General features: G+C 44.3%; 1 protein-coding gene across 7 annotated transcripts; it reads right to left on the bottom strand.

Annotated features, from left to right (window-relative positions):
- Positions 1-168: 168 nt before the first annotated feature.
- KIF3B (kinesin family member 3B) lies at positions 169-13,776 on the bottom strand. 7 transcript variants are annotated; one of them, XM_037402428.1, is made up of 11 exons: positions 13,703-13,776; positions 11,010-11,310; positions 9,729-9,733; positions 7,415-8,853; positions 6,749-6,850; positions 5,958-6,080; positions 5,728-5,846; positions 5,383-5,496; positions 4,600-4,705; positions 4,208-4,386; positions 169-3,940 (listed from the first exon to the last, which is right to left on the bottom strand). In XM_037402428.1, the coding sequence occupies exons 4-11, from the start codon at positions 8,795-8,797 to the stop codon at positions 3,847-3,849; spliced, it is 2,220 nt and encodes a 739-aa protein (XP_037258325.1). In that variant the 5' UTR covers positions 8,798-8,853; positions 9,729-9,733; positions 11,010-11,310; positions 13,703-13,776; the 3' UTR covers positions 169-3,846. The 7 variants fall into 7 exon arrangements, with proteins under 7 accessions (XP_037258325.1, XP_037258326.1, XP_037258329.1 ...); XM_037402429.1 differs by lacking the exon at positions 9,729-9,733 and adding an exon at positions 10,791-10,884; XM_037402432.1 differs by lacking the exon at positions 9,729-9,733 and having other exon boundaries at positions 169-3,161.
- Positions 13,777-13,843: the final 67 nt, after the last annotated feature.

Raw genomic sequence — 13,843 nt, forward strand, 5'->3', positions numbered from 1 at the left:
TAGGCGGCCCTACTCTTAATTGCATTTTACAGCGAAATAATACCTTCACTTGCCCAGAGAGTGGGTAGATTTTCTTTTTTTCTAAATTAAAACAACATAAGGCTTTGTAAATGAAGAAGGCACTGAATGCTGCCATCACTTACAAATTACAAATGAAAACCAGGCACGTTTTGATAGATGCAATAAATCTTATTGACTTTATTACACGTTGTATTTTAAGATCACTTTACATTCCTAGACAAAAGAGATGATACAAATAAATATAAGCTGTAAAACTATGGACAGAACTATTGACAGGTTCTTTGTCTACAGATCACCTAGGAGAAGGTGGAGATGGGTGGATCTCCAAGGAGCTGAGAGTTCTCATATGGACAGCTGTGCCCGCAGGGAAAGCCTTGGGCACGTCTCTTCAAAAAGGAAGGGGACTGAAGAAGGTAGTAAGCACCTGGACCACAGAGAGTTAAACCCCCCACTACAGGGTGAAATGCAGCGGAGACAAGTGTTCTCATTTCAGTTCCATCTCTGCATCTAATTATGGCTTTTGCAGGTTATCTCTTCCAATTCGTGATTTAACACTGCAGAAGTGGACCCACAGGAGTCACACTGAACTGTTTTAAAGCCTGGTGCACATTAACCATTACAAACAGAAGAGGGGACAGATCCAGGTTTATGGGTGTCTCACCAAAACTTGGCAAGTGCTCTGTGTTCAGTGAAGGCAGACTTAGTACACCTAAAAAAAATACTAAACACAAGTCTGATCTGATCTGTATAATGCATCAGGGTAGCCCGAGATACTATGACAGAGGTATATATTTTAAAAGATTCAAGCAGCATGCAAGTATTTTTAAAAAGGCGCTAGACCTATGTCAAGGATTTTAAGAAAGTGCTTTAAATTCCTATGCTTCAGTGTCATGTGGTGCTTGCTCCCAGAGCCGAGGCCTGACTTCTGCTCCACGTCACTTTTTAAAAAAAGATCCCATTATACAGATCAGAGCAAAGACGAGAAGGATGTTAAACATTCCTATGAAGAAACTGTGACGGCGCACACTGTCCGAGGGCCTCTTCCAGGAGTCGGCTGGATTTCCTGTCTTTGGCCGTTAACCTGCAGGAAGCCCAGATGGTTCAGATAACACCCACAGAGGGGCAAACTCGGCAGGAATGTTCCTTAAAAACTTCAACCCAGAGCTCAGCATGTTTTGTACAGCTTAAGACAATGTATTTTATCTTAATGTCAGTGCCACCGAGTATCTGGTTGAGGGTAAGTCCATCACAACGAGAATCTAAAAGCTTCTGTAACAATCTGAGATTGCCCGTGAATACACTAACCCAATCTCCAACCACAGCTCCAATTTAAATACACTGACTAAATAAGCAGTTTTATTCTTTTTCCACCCTACTGAATTTTTTTCACCTTGCTAATGAATTTCTACAGAATTAAAAGCAAAGCCTTTCTGACATATTAACCAGCTAGCTTATCAACACTAAAACGAGAACAGTTTGGGTTTGCACTGTGAGTTCCACTGTACCAGTCCTGCTACAAGGGGGTTTCCAGCATATGAGTTTAATATAGAATTCCCTACAGAACAGTAGTGACTGAAGAAGAGTGTGCACATGTGCAGACACAAATGTGTCTGTGTATGCATTATTCACATAAAACATGTGTACATAGGTATGTACATATACAAGGTTATATATTTTGTTGCTATTTCAGGTTTTGGGACACCCCACCCCCCGCCTTGTTTCATTTCAATTCTCTTGAGCACTTACACCATACAATCATCTTTTAAAATGTCCGAGTACAGAAGATTATGTGCTGGAGAGAAAGAGGGAGGAAAGGGAAGAGAAGGTGACATTATATTATGCAACAAGAGCCAATTAAAAGGCTCTCTGTACAACAGTGCTTTATAAAAAGGAAGATTATGCCAGGTTTCCATAATCAGGTTGAAAGAAATCTGCCAGATGCCCACTCTCTCAATTATAAGCAAACTCCTCTTTCCTCCACCAGAACTAATATAAATATATATATATATGCACATATATGTATATATATATATTAATCTTGTGGTCCAGAAAAGCACTCCATGAATCAAAGCAGCTGAGTTAGTGTTTAACCGGGCCCGCTTGGGCAGCTGGCTCACCGAGGCATCATGCCTGCAAGATGCAGAGGTGAGCTGTGCTGAGCATTTGGTTCCTTCTGCTCATGGGGGTCAGACAGAATGGAGTTCTCCAGCCTGGATGAAGTCACTCAGCAGATACTTAACGAGCACACAAGGCAGAGTCCAAGAGCATTTCTAAAACCAGGCAAGTCCTCATACACTCACACATGTCAGTTTGGAGGAAGTCATCAGTGAGGGAGAGGAAATGGAAAAACATTCACAGGATGACAGCCAACAGCAACCAGAAAAAGTAACATTCCAAGGCTCAATATACAGTGAACTAAAACTTACAGATGAGCTGTGAGACATTAGACAGGGACACCTTACTCTGTCCTCAGTGTGACAGCTCCACCTCCCTCTACCCTGCCACACCAGCCTGCAGTGCTACAGGAGCCTGCTTTAGTCATAGGGCAGCTTTGCAAAGAGACTGTCAAGAGCAGTTCTTCCTCCCTTGTTTTCAAAGTAAAAGCCCTGGAATGAATACCAGATTCCATTACCCAGGCTCTGTTACATGTGCTTTCACACCCAGTGGGCTCTGCATGGGCTGGGAGGTGCGAAGAGAAAGCTGCTGACGTGGAATGTGGAACTCCACGGGTGAGGCACAAGAGGTGCCAAACGCTGAACCTCCTTAGACACCAAGGGGAGGGACCATACTTACAAGAGTGCACTCAAAGGCAGCTCCACATTCCGGTGCTCTGCCCTCTACCCAGCTTACAGGGGAGAGCAGAGTCAGCCCCGTCAGCCTGCTAGGAGGACAGCTTTGAGCCAATGCTACATTTCTCGTGAACAGTGGGGAGACGTGAGAAAATGGCCATACGCCACCCCGGAGTTTCAAGACTTTGTACGGACACTGGTTTCAAATGCCAGGGGTAAAGATGGAGGCAAAAGAGAGGAGGAAAGCTGTGGAGCTGGCACTGGTATGCAGAGGTATTCTTTGACAAGGTGGTTCCTGCTGGTAGGGGTGAGGTCTGTAGGAGGTCGGTTTAGAGGAGCTCTTACTTATGCCTGTAAACAAGGAAAGGACTTCAGTTTCTACTGCTTCCTTTCTTTTTAGAGAGCACAAAGTTGCTTCCAAGACCCCTCTTTTGTCCTACAGCTCTACAGGGAGGCACAGCTATCTGCTGGTGTGCACATGCTGACCGCTGCCATCCTTCCTGCCTGTTCAGACCAACTTCTTAACCCCAAATGATGATGCCAGTCTTTCAAGCAGGAAGAGGAAAAACTATGCACCTAGTCAAGTTTGAACAGATCCTCTGCTTTTTAGCCTCATTTCGTTCTCACTATGGAGCTCTGGAGCGGTGGTTCTGTTGAGAGGAATTTCAACTCTGTCTTCTTATGGCCCAACAGAAAAAAGCCCAGTGCAGCAAAAGGGCTAGTGCAGAAGGAGAGACGGTGATGCTGTGAGGTGATCCCCATGCTTCCCATTGCTTCTAATACACTTTAATGTACCTCATGCATTTCTGATTTCCTAACTAAAATCTGTTCCCACAGAGGCCAAATGCTGAATTGCAAGTACGTATCTTCCTGTGGCTCAGTGCACCTGGACTGGCACAAGTCAGTTAAACAGCAAAGAGGCCACCTCCAGAGGAAAGGGGCTGGAGTCTGGCTGGGAGTTCTCTCTGCAGGTTTTTACTTGTCTCTGCTCTCAGAAGGCAAAGGCTGTTGGTGCCCTGGAGAGGAACTGCTGGTTTTACTTTGGAACCAGCCCTCGGGACTGTGGGTAGAGCTGAGAACTATGGGTGCCTGCTGAAGAGGATCCCCCTGATTTCCTTCCAGTTTTAGGCCTGAAGAAGTAAAAATGAAAAAATAAACAAAAAACCCCAACAATGTCACCTGTTACTTGTCAAAATTAATCTTCCAAAAAGCTAATTATTTTTTTTTACTGGATTTATTCTCTATAATCAGTCTCAGCTTTCTTTTCTTCCCTATATTCCTTTCTCTCTCTCTCTCTCCTTTACAGCCAAGCTCACATTAACTTCACTGATGCGAAGCGCTGACAAACAGCAACTGTACCACTGTCTGCTAGTCTGCTTACTAAAGGTCCAACTCACCTGGGTTTTGATTTTTTATTTGAAGTGCTCTCAAAGGTTGAAGCATCCACCTGTATCTCATCTTCATCCTGCAGAGCTGCTTCTAGAGCCGCCTGAACTTTGGGAGCAATGGCTGGACCTTCATAGTCTCTTGTTGTTCGGCTGGGCATGTCAAGTTCCAGTAGTACAATGTTCTCTGCCTGAAACAAATAAAAGCAGAATGCAAATCTGCATGTTTTCACACAAATTATTTCCTTTCCCTCCAGAAGCTTATTCTTTAGTACTTTATAAATGTATGCAGGACACTGTAAAAATTTACATCCCATAGAAGAACTCCTCCAAATCCTCTGAAATTCACATTCCCCTGATCAGGAGGGTAAACACAGGAAGGTTGTAACCACATCGGGGCTTACCCTGTACCGAGCCTCTGGACGAATCATCATGGACTTCCTGGCATGTTGGCTCAGTGGCCTTTTGTATCCTACAGCAGATACCGGTCTTTTCATCATCTGCTGGTTCCTACAGAAAAATATTCAGTCTATTATACAACAGAAACAATAACTCCTCTTTGAGTTTATGAGCTAAAACATCTGCAAATTCCACACAGAAATATGTTTCAAGAGAGCAAAAACTACCTAGGCTGCATTTGCAGGAACAGCTCTCACAGCCAGAGACAAGCAGATAACAGAGTTATCTTGCATCATCTGCTCCCTGCGCAAAGGGGAGCATTTCTATATGCTTTTACTATACAGTCTGCAGTTACACTCAGCTGCACCCAACTTTCTAAACCTGCTGTAGAGAACTTTCTGTGTAGAGAGGCAGGATCTAGCCACAGCTTTCATAATAGTGATTATTCTTCAGAGCTTTCCAGTCTAAAGCAGAAAGAAATATGATAGGAATTTACTGCTATTTTAGTAGTGAATGCACTATTACATATATTCCACATATAACTATTGGGCTCATCTAGAAGAAAAATCCCAGTCTTCCAAGAATTCTCCTAACTGTACATTCCTATTTTATTCAACCTACTAAGAGGAATATTTTTTTTATTTTATTGTGCAGCAAGAAGCTACGAACTACAGGGCCAGTTTAAATCCCCAATTCAATCCCTCTTTTGATGTTCCTTGTTCTTGACAGCTAGAGGGTTTTCTGTGACCTGTAATTCTATCTCAAGAAAAGATTAGAAATACACTCACTCCAGACGGGTTATGGGATGCAGTTTCCACTGGTCTTCCTCTTCATCAAAGAATGATCTGTTCATGATCTTATTTTTTTCTTCCAAGGGAATAAAATTTTCAATAATCAGGTGCCTACGTGCAACCACAAAAATGAGAAATACACAAGAAACATAATTAGTAGATGACTTCCTCCACTGCTCCTCTCCCAATGACTTAATCCAGCCCTGGAAAAGGAGGAATATTTTAGTTTTCTCATGCTTAAATTTTGTTCCACAAGTGTGAACAATGCAGTCCCTCCGCTCCCCTCCCAAAGAAACTGCCTCTGTTACAGCTAACAGCAGGCAATGAAGCGATGGGATTTACTTTAGCTTGAGTTCCCTGGTAAGTTCATTTTGGGTCTGTTCCAGTTCCTGGCGCTCCTTGATGTGCTCTTCTTGGAGATCATGGATTTCTGCCTTCACAGCTTGCAGCTTGGAAAACAACTGGAACACACAGTAAGTGCCAAAGTCATAACCTGCCAATGTTCCTTTCACTTTCACACAAAAGTTGATTTTATTCCTAACTCACTAGACATCGAATATTTTTCTTTTTACCTTTTTGAGCTTTTTGGTCTTTATGTCCACCTCTTGCTGAAGAGAACTATAGGTCTCCTTCAGCTCTAGTGTTTCCTCATCCCGACTTTCCATCTGTTGCTGGATTTCTCGCTCCCGACGTTTCTGAAGGACGTGACATACAATTAAAGACCGCAATTACATTGCAACCTCCAGGCTGACATAAATGAAACCAATGCTCAGGACGTTTTTACTTCCCTGGGTTCCAGGGCTTTTGCTTTAGCTTCATGCTCTTCCTATCTCTTGCCTTAGAAATACGAGAAGCATTAACTCTTCTTTGTTCTTATTTTGCTACTAAAAGCAGATAGTGTGAATAAGTGCTCAAGTTCAATTAAAGAATCAAATTTCAGGTTTAGTAATTTTTTTTCTTTTTATCAATTCATCATTGCACTGAAGAATCACCAACAGAAAATGCATAACAGAAAATTAACTTTTAGCATGTAGTAAACATCCTTCCCTCAAGCTAATGACTGAACTGTCACTCTCTGAGGTCTCCCAATTATTTCTTTACCCACAGAGAGTTCCAGTCAAGATATGACATAAATCTTTAACGTGAATAGCTAAAAGAAAATTATTATAAACCTTCTTTACATATTTTATACAATGTAAATAGGACACAAACCCTTCCCCCATCTTTTGAGATAAATTATTGCCATTAAACCAATTTTAGGGTTAACCCTGGGAAAATTTTCTAAGTTTCTCCTGACACAATGTTTTATAAAAGTTCTGCAGCAAGGCTTTTTATACAAAACAATAAATGTTCTTCCTTGTACCTGTTCTGCAATTTCCTGTCGTTTCTGTTCCAGGATTTTCTGCTGTTCGTTTGTGTGATCCACAATGTTTTTCCCTCCCACCAGAAGCTTGCTTTCCATTGCCTGAAAGGAAAAACCAGGGTCAGAAGTTTATTTCAGTGACTACGGAATGCAGCTTTCTCTCATACAGATACCACTTCTTCAGGGAATTCTCTTTCAAGTCAGCTGCTACAAGAATTACTATTTCTTAAAATTCCTATAAAACTGTGGGATTAATGAAATCGTAACTTGCTCAGAATTACACACTGCTGCAATGTGTGGCAAAGCTGGAGAACCAAGACACGGGCTCCCCTGTAAAGTACTTGTTAATGATCTGTGACAGAATGAAGCATTTTTTGTGCTACAGCTTGTGAAAAGATGCGTCATCACACTTTATTGGGCAGATTGCTTAAGATCCTACAAGATGAGCACATAAGAACAATGAAACAACTCATGAATATTGAAATATGTAATTAATGGTGGAAATGTCATCTTCTGTCTTAAAACAGTTTATTTTAAAATCTTTCAATCTAAACACAAATCACTATCCTGGAAACTTCTTGTGAAATGTCTTTCCAAATAGGGAAACCCTCTATTCTCCCCACAGCCTAAACCGCTTTCAAAAAGCACAACAAGGAAAAATTCTACCTTGATTTTAGCACTCAACATTTCTGTTGCTTCTTTCTCTCGTCTCAGGTCCTCCATTTTCTTCTCTTTCTCTTTCAGCAGTCTCATCTTTTCTTCTGCTACCAAGCTGTGATCCTCAACTATAGCTTTCTTCTCAATCTCCAGCTTTTCTTGTTGCTCCCTCCAATAGTCATCTTTGTCATCTCCTTCATCCTCGCCCTCTTCAGTGTCCTCCTCCTCTTCCCCACCATCTCTCCTCCTTTCCCTCCTCTTTCTTTTGCCAATAGACCGTTTTTCCAACTGTGCCTTGAGTCGAGCAATCTCTTCCTGGAATTCTCGTAGCAGAGCATCCTTAGGATCCTCATTCACTCGTGGCTTGTTCTTGATGTTTTTGGCACGATTGGCATACCTCAGCGTTGTCAGAGTCTCCTCTACATTGTACGAGGCAGGGCCTATATTGGCCACCATCACAGTTTTGGCATTGCCACCTAACGAGTCTTGAAGTAACCTAGTCAGCTTTGAGTCCCGGTATGGAATGTGTGTGCTTTTGCCATCTACTAGGGCAGATATAACGTTGCCCAAAGCTGAAAGAGAGAGATTGATTTTAGTAGCTTCCTTTAACCTTTCCCCCTGTGCTCCAGTCTTAGCTTGCCGCTCGCTGCCTGCAAGGTCTACCAGGTTGAGTTTCCCAACACGGATGTGATTCTCGCCATCAAGTCCCAACTCGCTGCATTCGATAGTGATCACAAAAATGGCATGAGATCGTGAGCTGTGTTCGTTCATGTTAGTGGCACCAACGGAGCGATTTTGGTTTCCCACATTCATGACATGCTCTATCTCTTTGACGCTTTTCGTAACAAAGGAGGACAAATCCTTAACATAGACACCTGTATCTGGTCTCTCCTTTAACTCCAGCCGCTTGGATTGATCCTTTGATAACAAGTCTCTGATTTCTTCTTGGTATATTTCCAAATAAGATGCTCTAACAAGGTATTGCTGATTTTGAGATCGAGAGATGTGAGTGAAGATGTGATCGAATGAATTGGGGATGACCCCTCTTTTTTCAGGATCACCACGCACCCCTTCCATCGTATACGTTTTCCCTGTCCCAGTCTGCCCATAGGCAAAGATTGTCCCATTAAACCCTTGCAGAACAGAGTCCACGAGAGGTCTGAAGGTCTCATCATAGAGTTCAACCTGTTTGGAATTCCAGTCATACACAGCATCAAAGGTGAAAGTTTTAGGCAGTTCATGAGATGTTCCCCGCGGATTCTTCACTGAGACCTGCCCTAACTTGACATCCACGTTAACGACCTTTTCATATGAAGCTGTCTTCTCTTTGCTATTCATTGGCCGGCATCGTACCACCACCCTAACAGACTCGGAGCTCTTTAATTTAGACATGACAGCAGGTCTGTGGCTGGCGTGATCTGATCGACGGATGATCCCGTGCTAGAAACCTGAAAAGGAAACAGAGGAGGAAAATGTGAAGGCAGTTTTCAGCCGGTGACAATTTTCCACAAAGCCAAAGATTCAACTCATCTATTCAAGCAGCATTTCATATTCATTAAGCTACGAGGGATTTTGAAGAATATAAGTAATGTACAACATGAACACTTCATAAAAGCCTGAACTGAGACAGGATTATTTTACCAAAGCCTGTCCCTCAAATGGTATCATTTCTACGAGCTCTGCTGCAAAAAATCTTAATCAAATCACACCTTCACAGTTGGCAGAGATCCTCTTCTTGACCCTTAGAAGAATCATCATGCCTTTTAAAGTATTTCTAAAAATAATATGATACTTTTCCATTGATCTTCTTTGTAGTCAGGCTTTCTGGTTTAAATCTCATACTTTGAAAATCTAGTACAGACTTGCTCTCAGACTTGAAAAGGAATCAGTCAGGTGCTTTAAGCGCTGCACCTACCTACCAAAATTCAAGAGAGAATTATAAATAAAGCATTTTCAGAGTTGCCTCTTCTTACGCCTCCTAGGTATTGACAAAACCTCATATTTTTGAGACATTTATATTACAATCCCCTCTCATGTGATGTGCTGTGTCATCAGGACCATTCTGCCACAGAAGGTTTAAGACTTATGCCTGGGTTTTCTTAAATGACAGCAGATCCCTGGAATACTGCCCAAATGTTTCTCTCCTCTTGTGCCTTACACTTTTGAAGTCACTTTCTAGAAGCCTGCTTGCAGAAAAACAGGTCTTAATTGGGGTGCAGCAGCTGCAAGGATTCATGACAAAATCATAAAATAGTTTGTCCATTTTCAGGCATCACATCCCCTGGATAACCTGCATTTCAACACTTGGGAAAACTGACGTTACCTTTCCTTTTGGTCAAGAATCAAGTGAAAATAAGTGTTACAAAAACGTTTTCAGCCTGTCTTGCAATCTAGCTCACTACAAAGGGAATCATTAAAGCAGCCAAATGCAGCACAGTCTTCGAATGCCTGCAAATATGGTAAAACAAACCAGCAAGGGGAGTGAATTACCCCAGTGAGGTGGGGTCTGAAATCAGTGGGCCACGAAGAGGAGTATTTCCACCACCTAACTGCAGCGAGGCGAGGGTGCATGCAGCCACAGGATGCCTGTGTTGTCCCCTGCCAAGGGCACTGCTGCAGCCTCGTAAATTCAGGCCTGTCACACTCCAACACTGACAGTCACTTTTGGCCCTGCGCTTGCCCAGGGGGGTCCAGGCAAAGCACAGCCACTCCCCGCCAATGCTGGACAGCCACTGTTGTGTACCAGGCAGCCCCAGAACTCCTCATCTTTCTGTTCCACTTCCAAACTTCCTGGTCAATGTTGATCTTGAGTTTGTATTTTTTGCACAAGTATCATCAATACACTTCACACAGAGAGCAGCATTCCGACTTGCACTCAGCAGGGAGCAGAAGGGAGAGCTATAAGGTTGGAGTAATCTGCATTATGCTTCATCTAATGCTTAAGCAACCAGGGGACATCAGGGTGTGAAGTGGACACCTGCCAGGATTTGCCCTTCTCAGGCTTTTGAAGATGAGTTTAAGCTCCTTTCATATCACTTATAAAAATTTCATAAAAGCAATGAGTCTTTCGAGCCCACCCTCCTCTTCCTATAATGTGACTGCCCTCCGCAAAAGGATCCTGCAAACCAGCTTGAGTGTCTTCCTCAGCTGGAACTACGCATCCATTTTTCTCGGGAAACTGAAGACAACTGTACTTGCTTTAGCTATTTCAAGCACAACAGTTCACGCAGATCTATGCTATTATTTTTTCTTTTGGCAATATACTTTTACTGGGATTTCCCACAAAAGCCAGATCTGCCCAAGCACAGTAACCCACTGAAATAGCTCCTGCGCTGGCGTTCCAGCTGAATTAGGTTTACAAGATTCAGCATTAGTCTTAACTCACATTGCATAAACCCAGTTCACAGATCCGAATCCTTCATGACTGGGTAGAGAGGAAGAAACAGGCTGTTGCATCCCACAGTCATTAGCACAATGAGCTGCCATTTACAACAGAACAAAAAGACTCTGTTACTGCTAAAGCGACAGCCTTACATGGAAGATCTGAGCAGCACAGCTTGTGCAATGCCGTGTGATTTCTAATATGCTTTTTTTCCAAAATTACCTTTCAGGAAGAGCTCCGAGATCCTTCTGCCAACTGGAAATAAATGTAAAACTATTACACACTGGGAACCCCAGGTAGCGGTGGCACATGTTCAAGTCTGGCCTTCTCAGGACATTCTCACTGTTCCACTACCAGCTGGATCGACAGCAACCCATGCATCTTGTCTTGATTGTTTTTCACTCAGTAATTGCATGTCTCAGGAGAGCTTCTCAAACAAGGTGACAGAGAACTTCAGGAACAGAGCTAGAGGACTGAGGAAGGCACCATATTTCTAGCCCAATATCCAGACTGTCAATCTGCACTACAAAGAATAACACAAGAGTAACAAATAAACATGTTTAAGAACTGCATGGAAACCTCAATATGGCCTTCAGAATTCCTTTGGTTGTGAGGGGAGAATCCTTGCTCCTCACAATTCTCGTGAAAGTGCATGGTAGCTGCCAAGAGGAAGATGAGGAATGTGGGTTGGATTGACCAAACTAGACAATCATCCAGAAGAAGCACTTCACAACCTGCACAGTGAATTCAAACTACTACAGGAATTTTGGTTCGCAACTGAATAAAAATTTTCCCTCTTAATTAACAATGCCGAATAAAGATGACCTTACTGTCTGACCCACAAGGAACACCTCTTCTAGAGTACTAACAGAGAAAGAATATGTGAATGGGGACAAGTATTGCAGAATCACAAAAAGCAACTCTCCCTCTACTCATCATGAATAGCTGTATATACAATACACGCTCCTCTGTCCATATCTACCAGACATGTTCCTATAGTTCAAGTTAACCACTGAATTTTTTGGACAAGTTCACAAAACAACTGCTGCTTCATTTGTCAGCATACTTATTTCACATCACAACTGCAGCTTCATTTATTATGGTGAATGTTCACATTGACAAATACTCAAATTAGACATAAATTCTGAAAAAGAGAGCCTTGATTCATTTTATATAATTGATATCCAAAATACTTTGATAAGAAGTGCCATTTTTGAAAGCAACTGTGACTAACTTTAAATGATCAGAATTAAGTTAGTCTTCACATAGACTATTTTTTCACAAGAGTACACATAGGCATCCATATGGTCATCAGGAAGTTAGCAGTGAAATACCCAGCATGTCTGCTCTGCAACAGCTTTGGCAGAGGTAAACACTGAACAAAAATTATGTTGCATATTTGCTGTTCCTCTGGGTGTATCTCATCAACATGAGCTTGGAAACCTTTTGACACCTTTCCCTATTTCACTTGCAAGTCTCTTTTTATAGTCACAAATAACTTACTTCACCCCTGATTTGGGCTATTTTTGTAACAACCTATCACGAATCATCTCCAATTATTTTAGCTACTGCTGTGAAGTTTACTGGAAGCATAACAAATGATGTTTCTTCTCAGATTTACCCAAGTGTGAAACTGAAAATAAAACCAATTAGTGGGCAGTGTTTGTATTCCCCAGAAACTCCACGGCAATGTTTGAGCTGCCCAGGACAGCCAGCAGAGCGGGGAAGGCCGCCGTACTGTCTGCTCTTCTGCTATGGGCAGGTGGACTTTGTTCATGGAATTAGCTCAGCCTAAAGTGACCCGGGCCTGGTCCCTAAGAGTCAAGGTCAAGGCTAAGATGAATGCATTTGAAGATGTGCTCCAGATGACCAAGAGGGGAGGGTGGGTGGAAATGGAAGCATTGCTGTTTATTTCAGTCAACACAAGGTTGTGCCTGAGAAAATAAGCAATGCCACAATCTGAAGGTAAGCTAAGGTAACCGCTGCTCGTCAGAAACTTTCAGGAGTTGGGACCTGACGGCTCAGCCAGCCGTGCCCAAGAAACACCACATCCCACCGCCTACCTATCCCCTTATCCCACCTGCCCCGAGGCTTCTCCGCTTCCTGCCTTAAGATTAAAGATGTCAGAAAGATTTTCTTGGTACACTACCTAAACTCTTCCCTCGCATCTCTCTGCAGATTGCTGGGTACCACTCAAAAAATTCCATTGCTTTCTTTCAATTTAAATCTTTCAAATATTTGTGGATTCATAATGTCTTGGCTTAATTGCTTGTGTCTTCCCTCCTTCATAAGCCGACTGCCCCTGTTGTTGTCGTTCTCCTCTCACCTCCCTGCTGAATGCCTGGCAGACCGGACACCCCCAAAGCATGTGCCCTGATGTCACTTAGTGTCTGTGGTCACCTCCAGCACGGCACCCCACGGGTGTCCCCTGCCCGGGGAGGTGGCACGTGAGTACGGGACCCCAACTCCAGCCGGGAACCCGACTTAATTTCTGGTTACAGGGTCACCCGAGCATCACCCACCGCCCTCGCTGCTGCGACAGCGGGCGCAGCGGGGAAAGGGTTCCGGAGGCAGCCGGACACGCGGCCCGATGGGGGAGTGGGGACGGGGGGCCACCCGCCCGAACGGGGCCACCCGCCCGCGGCCTCGCTACAGGCGGCGGCCGAAGCCCGCCTCCCCCGCTCGCTCTCCCGGCCGACACCCCCCAGGCGCGGCTGGGCCCACGCGTGCAAATGGAGGCGGCCTCACGGGCAGCGACTCCCCGGGCTGTCACCCCGCGCCGCACCGGGGCGGCCCTGGGGCGGGTGCCCCTGCGTGAGCGCCGGCCCGTGGGAGCTCCCGGGGCGGCCCCGGCGCACAGGCGCGGGTGGCGGGGCCGGCGGGGGCCGCACACGGCCGGGCCGGGCCGGACTCACCTGCGCCGTCACCATGGAGCCGCGCGGCCGCCTCCTCCCGCGGCACCGGAAGCGGCGAGACGGCCCCGCCCCCCGGGCGTGACGCACTTCCTTAGCAACGCGCGCGCCCGCCCCCACGCCCGCCACTTCCGTAGCTACCGG

Source organism: Falco rusticolus, chromosome 10 (assembly GCF_015220075.1).
Source record: "Falco rusticolus isolate bFalRus1 chromosome 10, bFalRus1.pri, whole genome shotgun sequence".
NCBI classification, from domain to species: domain Eukaryota; kingdom Metazoa; phylum Chordata; class Aves; order Falconiformes; family Falconidae; genus Falco; species Falco rusticolus.

What these genes read in the sequence shown, in the direction of transcription:
- KIF3B (XM_037402426.1), bottom strand. Translation starts at nt 8,797, where the DNA reads ATGTCTAAATTAAAGAGCTCCGAGTCTGTTAGGGTGGTGGTACGATGC. An exon ending in CATCCCATAACCCGTCTGGA is followed by an intron (nt 4,706 to 5,382) that starts GTGAGTGTATTT and finishes ATTTTTCTGTAG; the next exon opens with GAACCAGCAGATGATGAAAA. An exon ending in AATAAAAAATCAAAACCCAG is followed by an intron (nt 3,941 to 4,207) that starts GTGAGTTGGACC and finishes TTACTTCTTCAG; the next exon opens with GCCTAAAACTGGAAGGAAAT.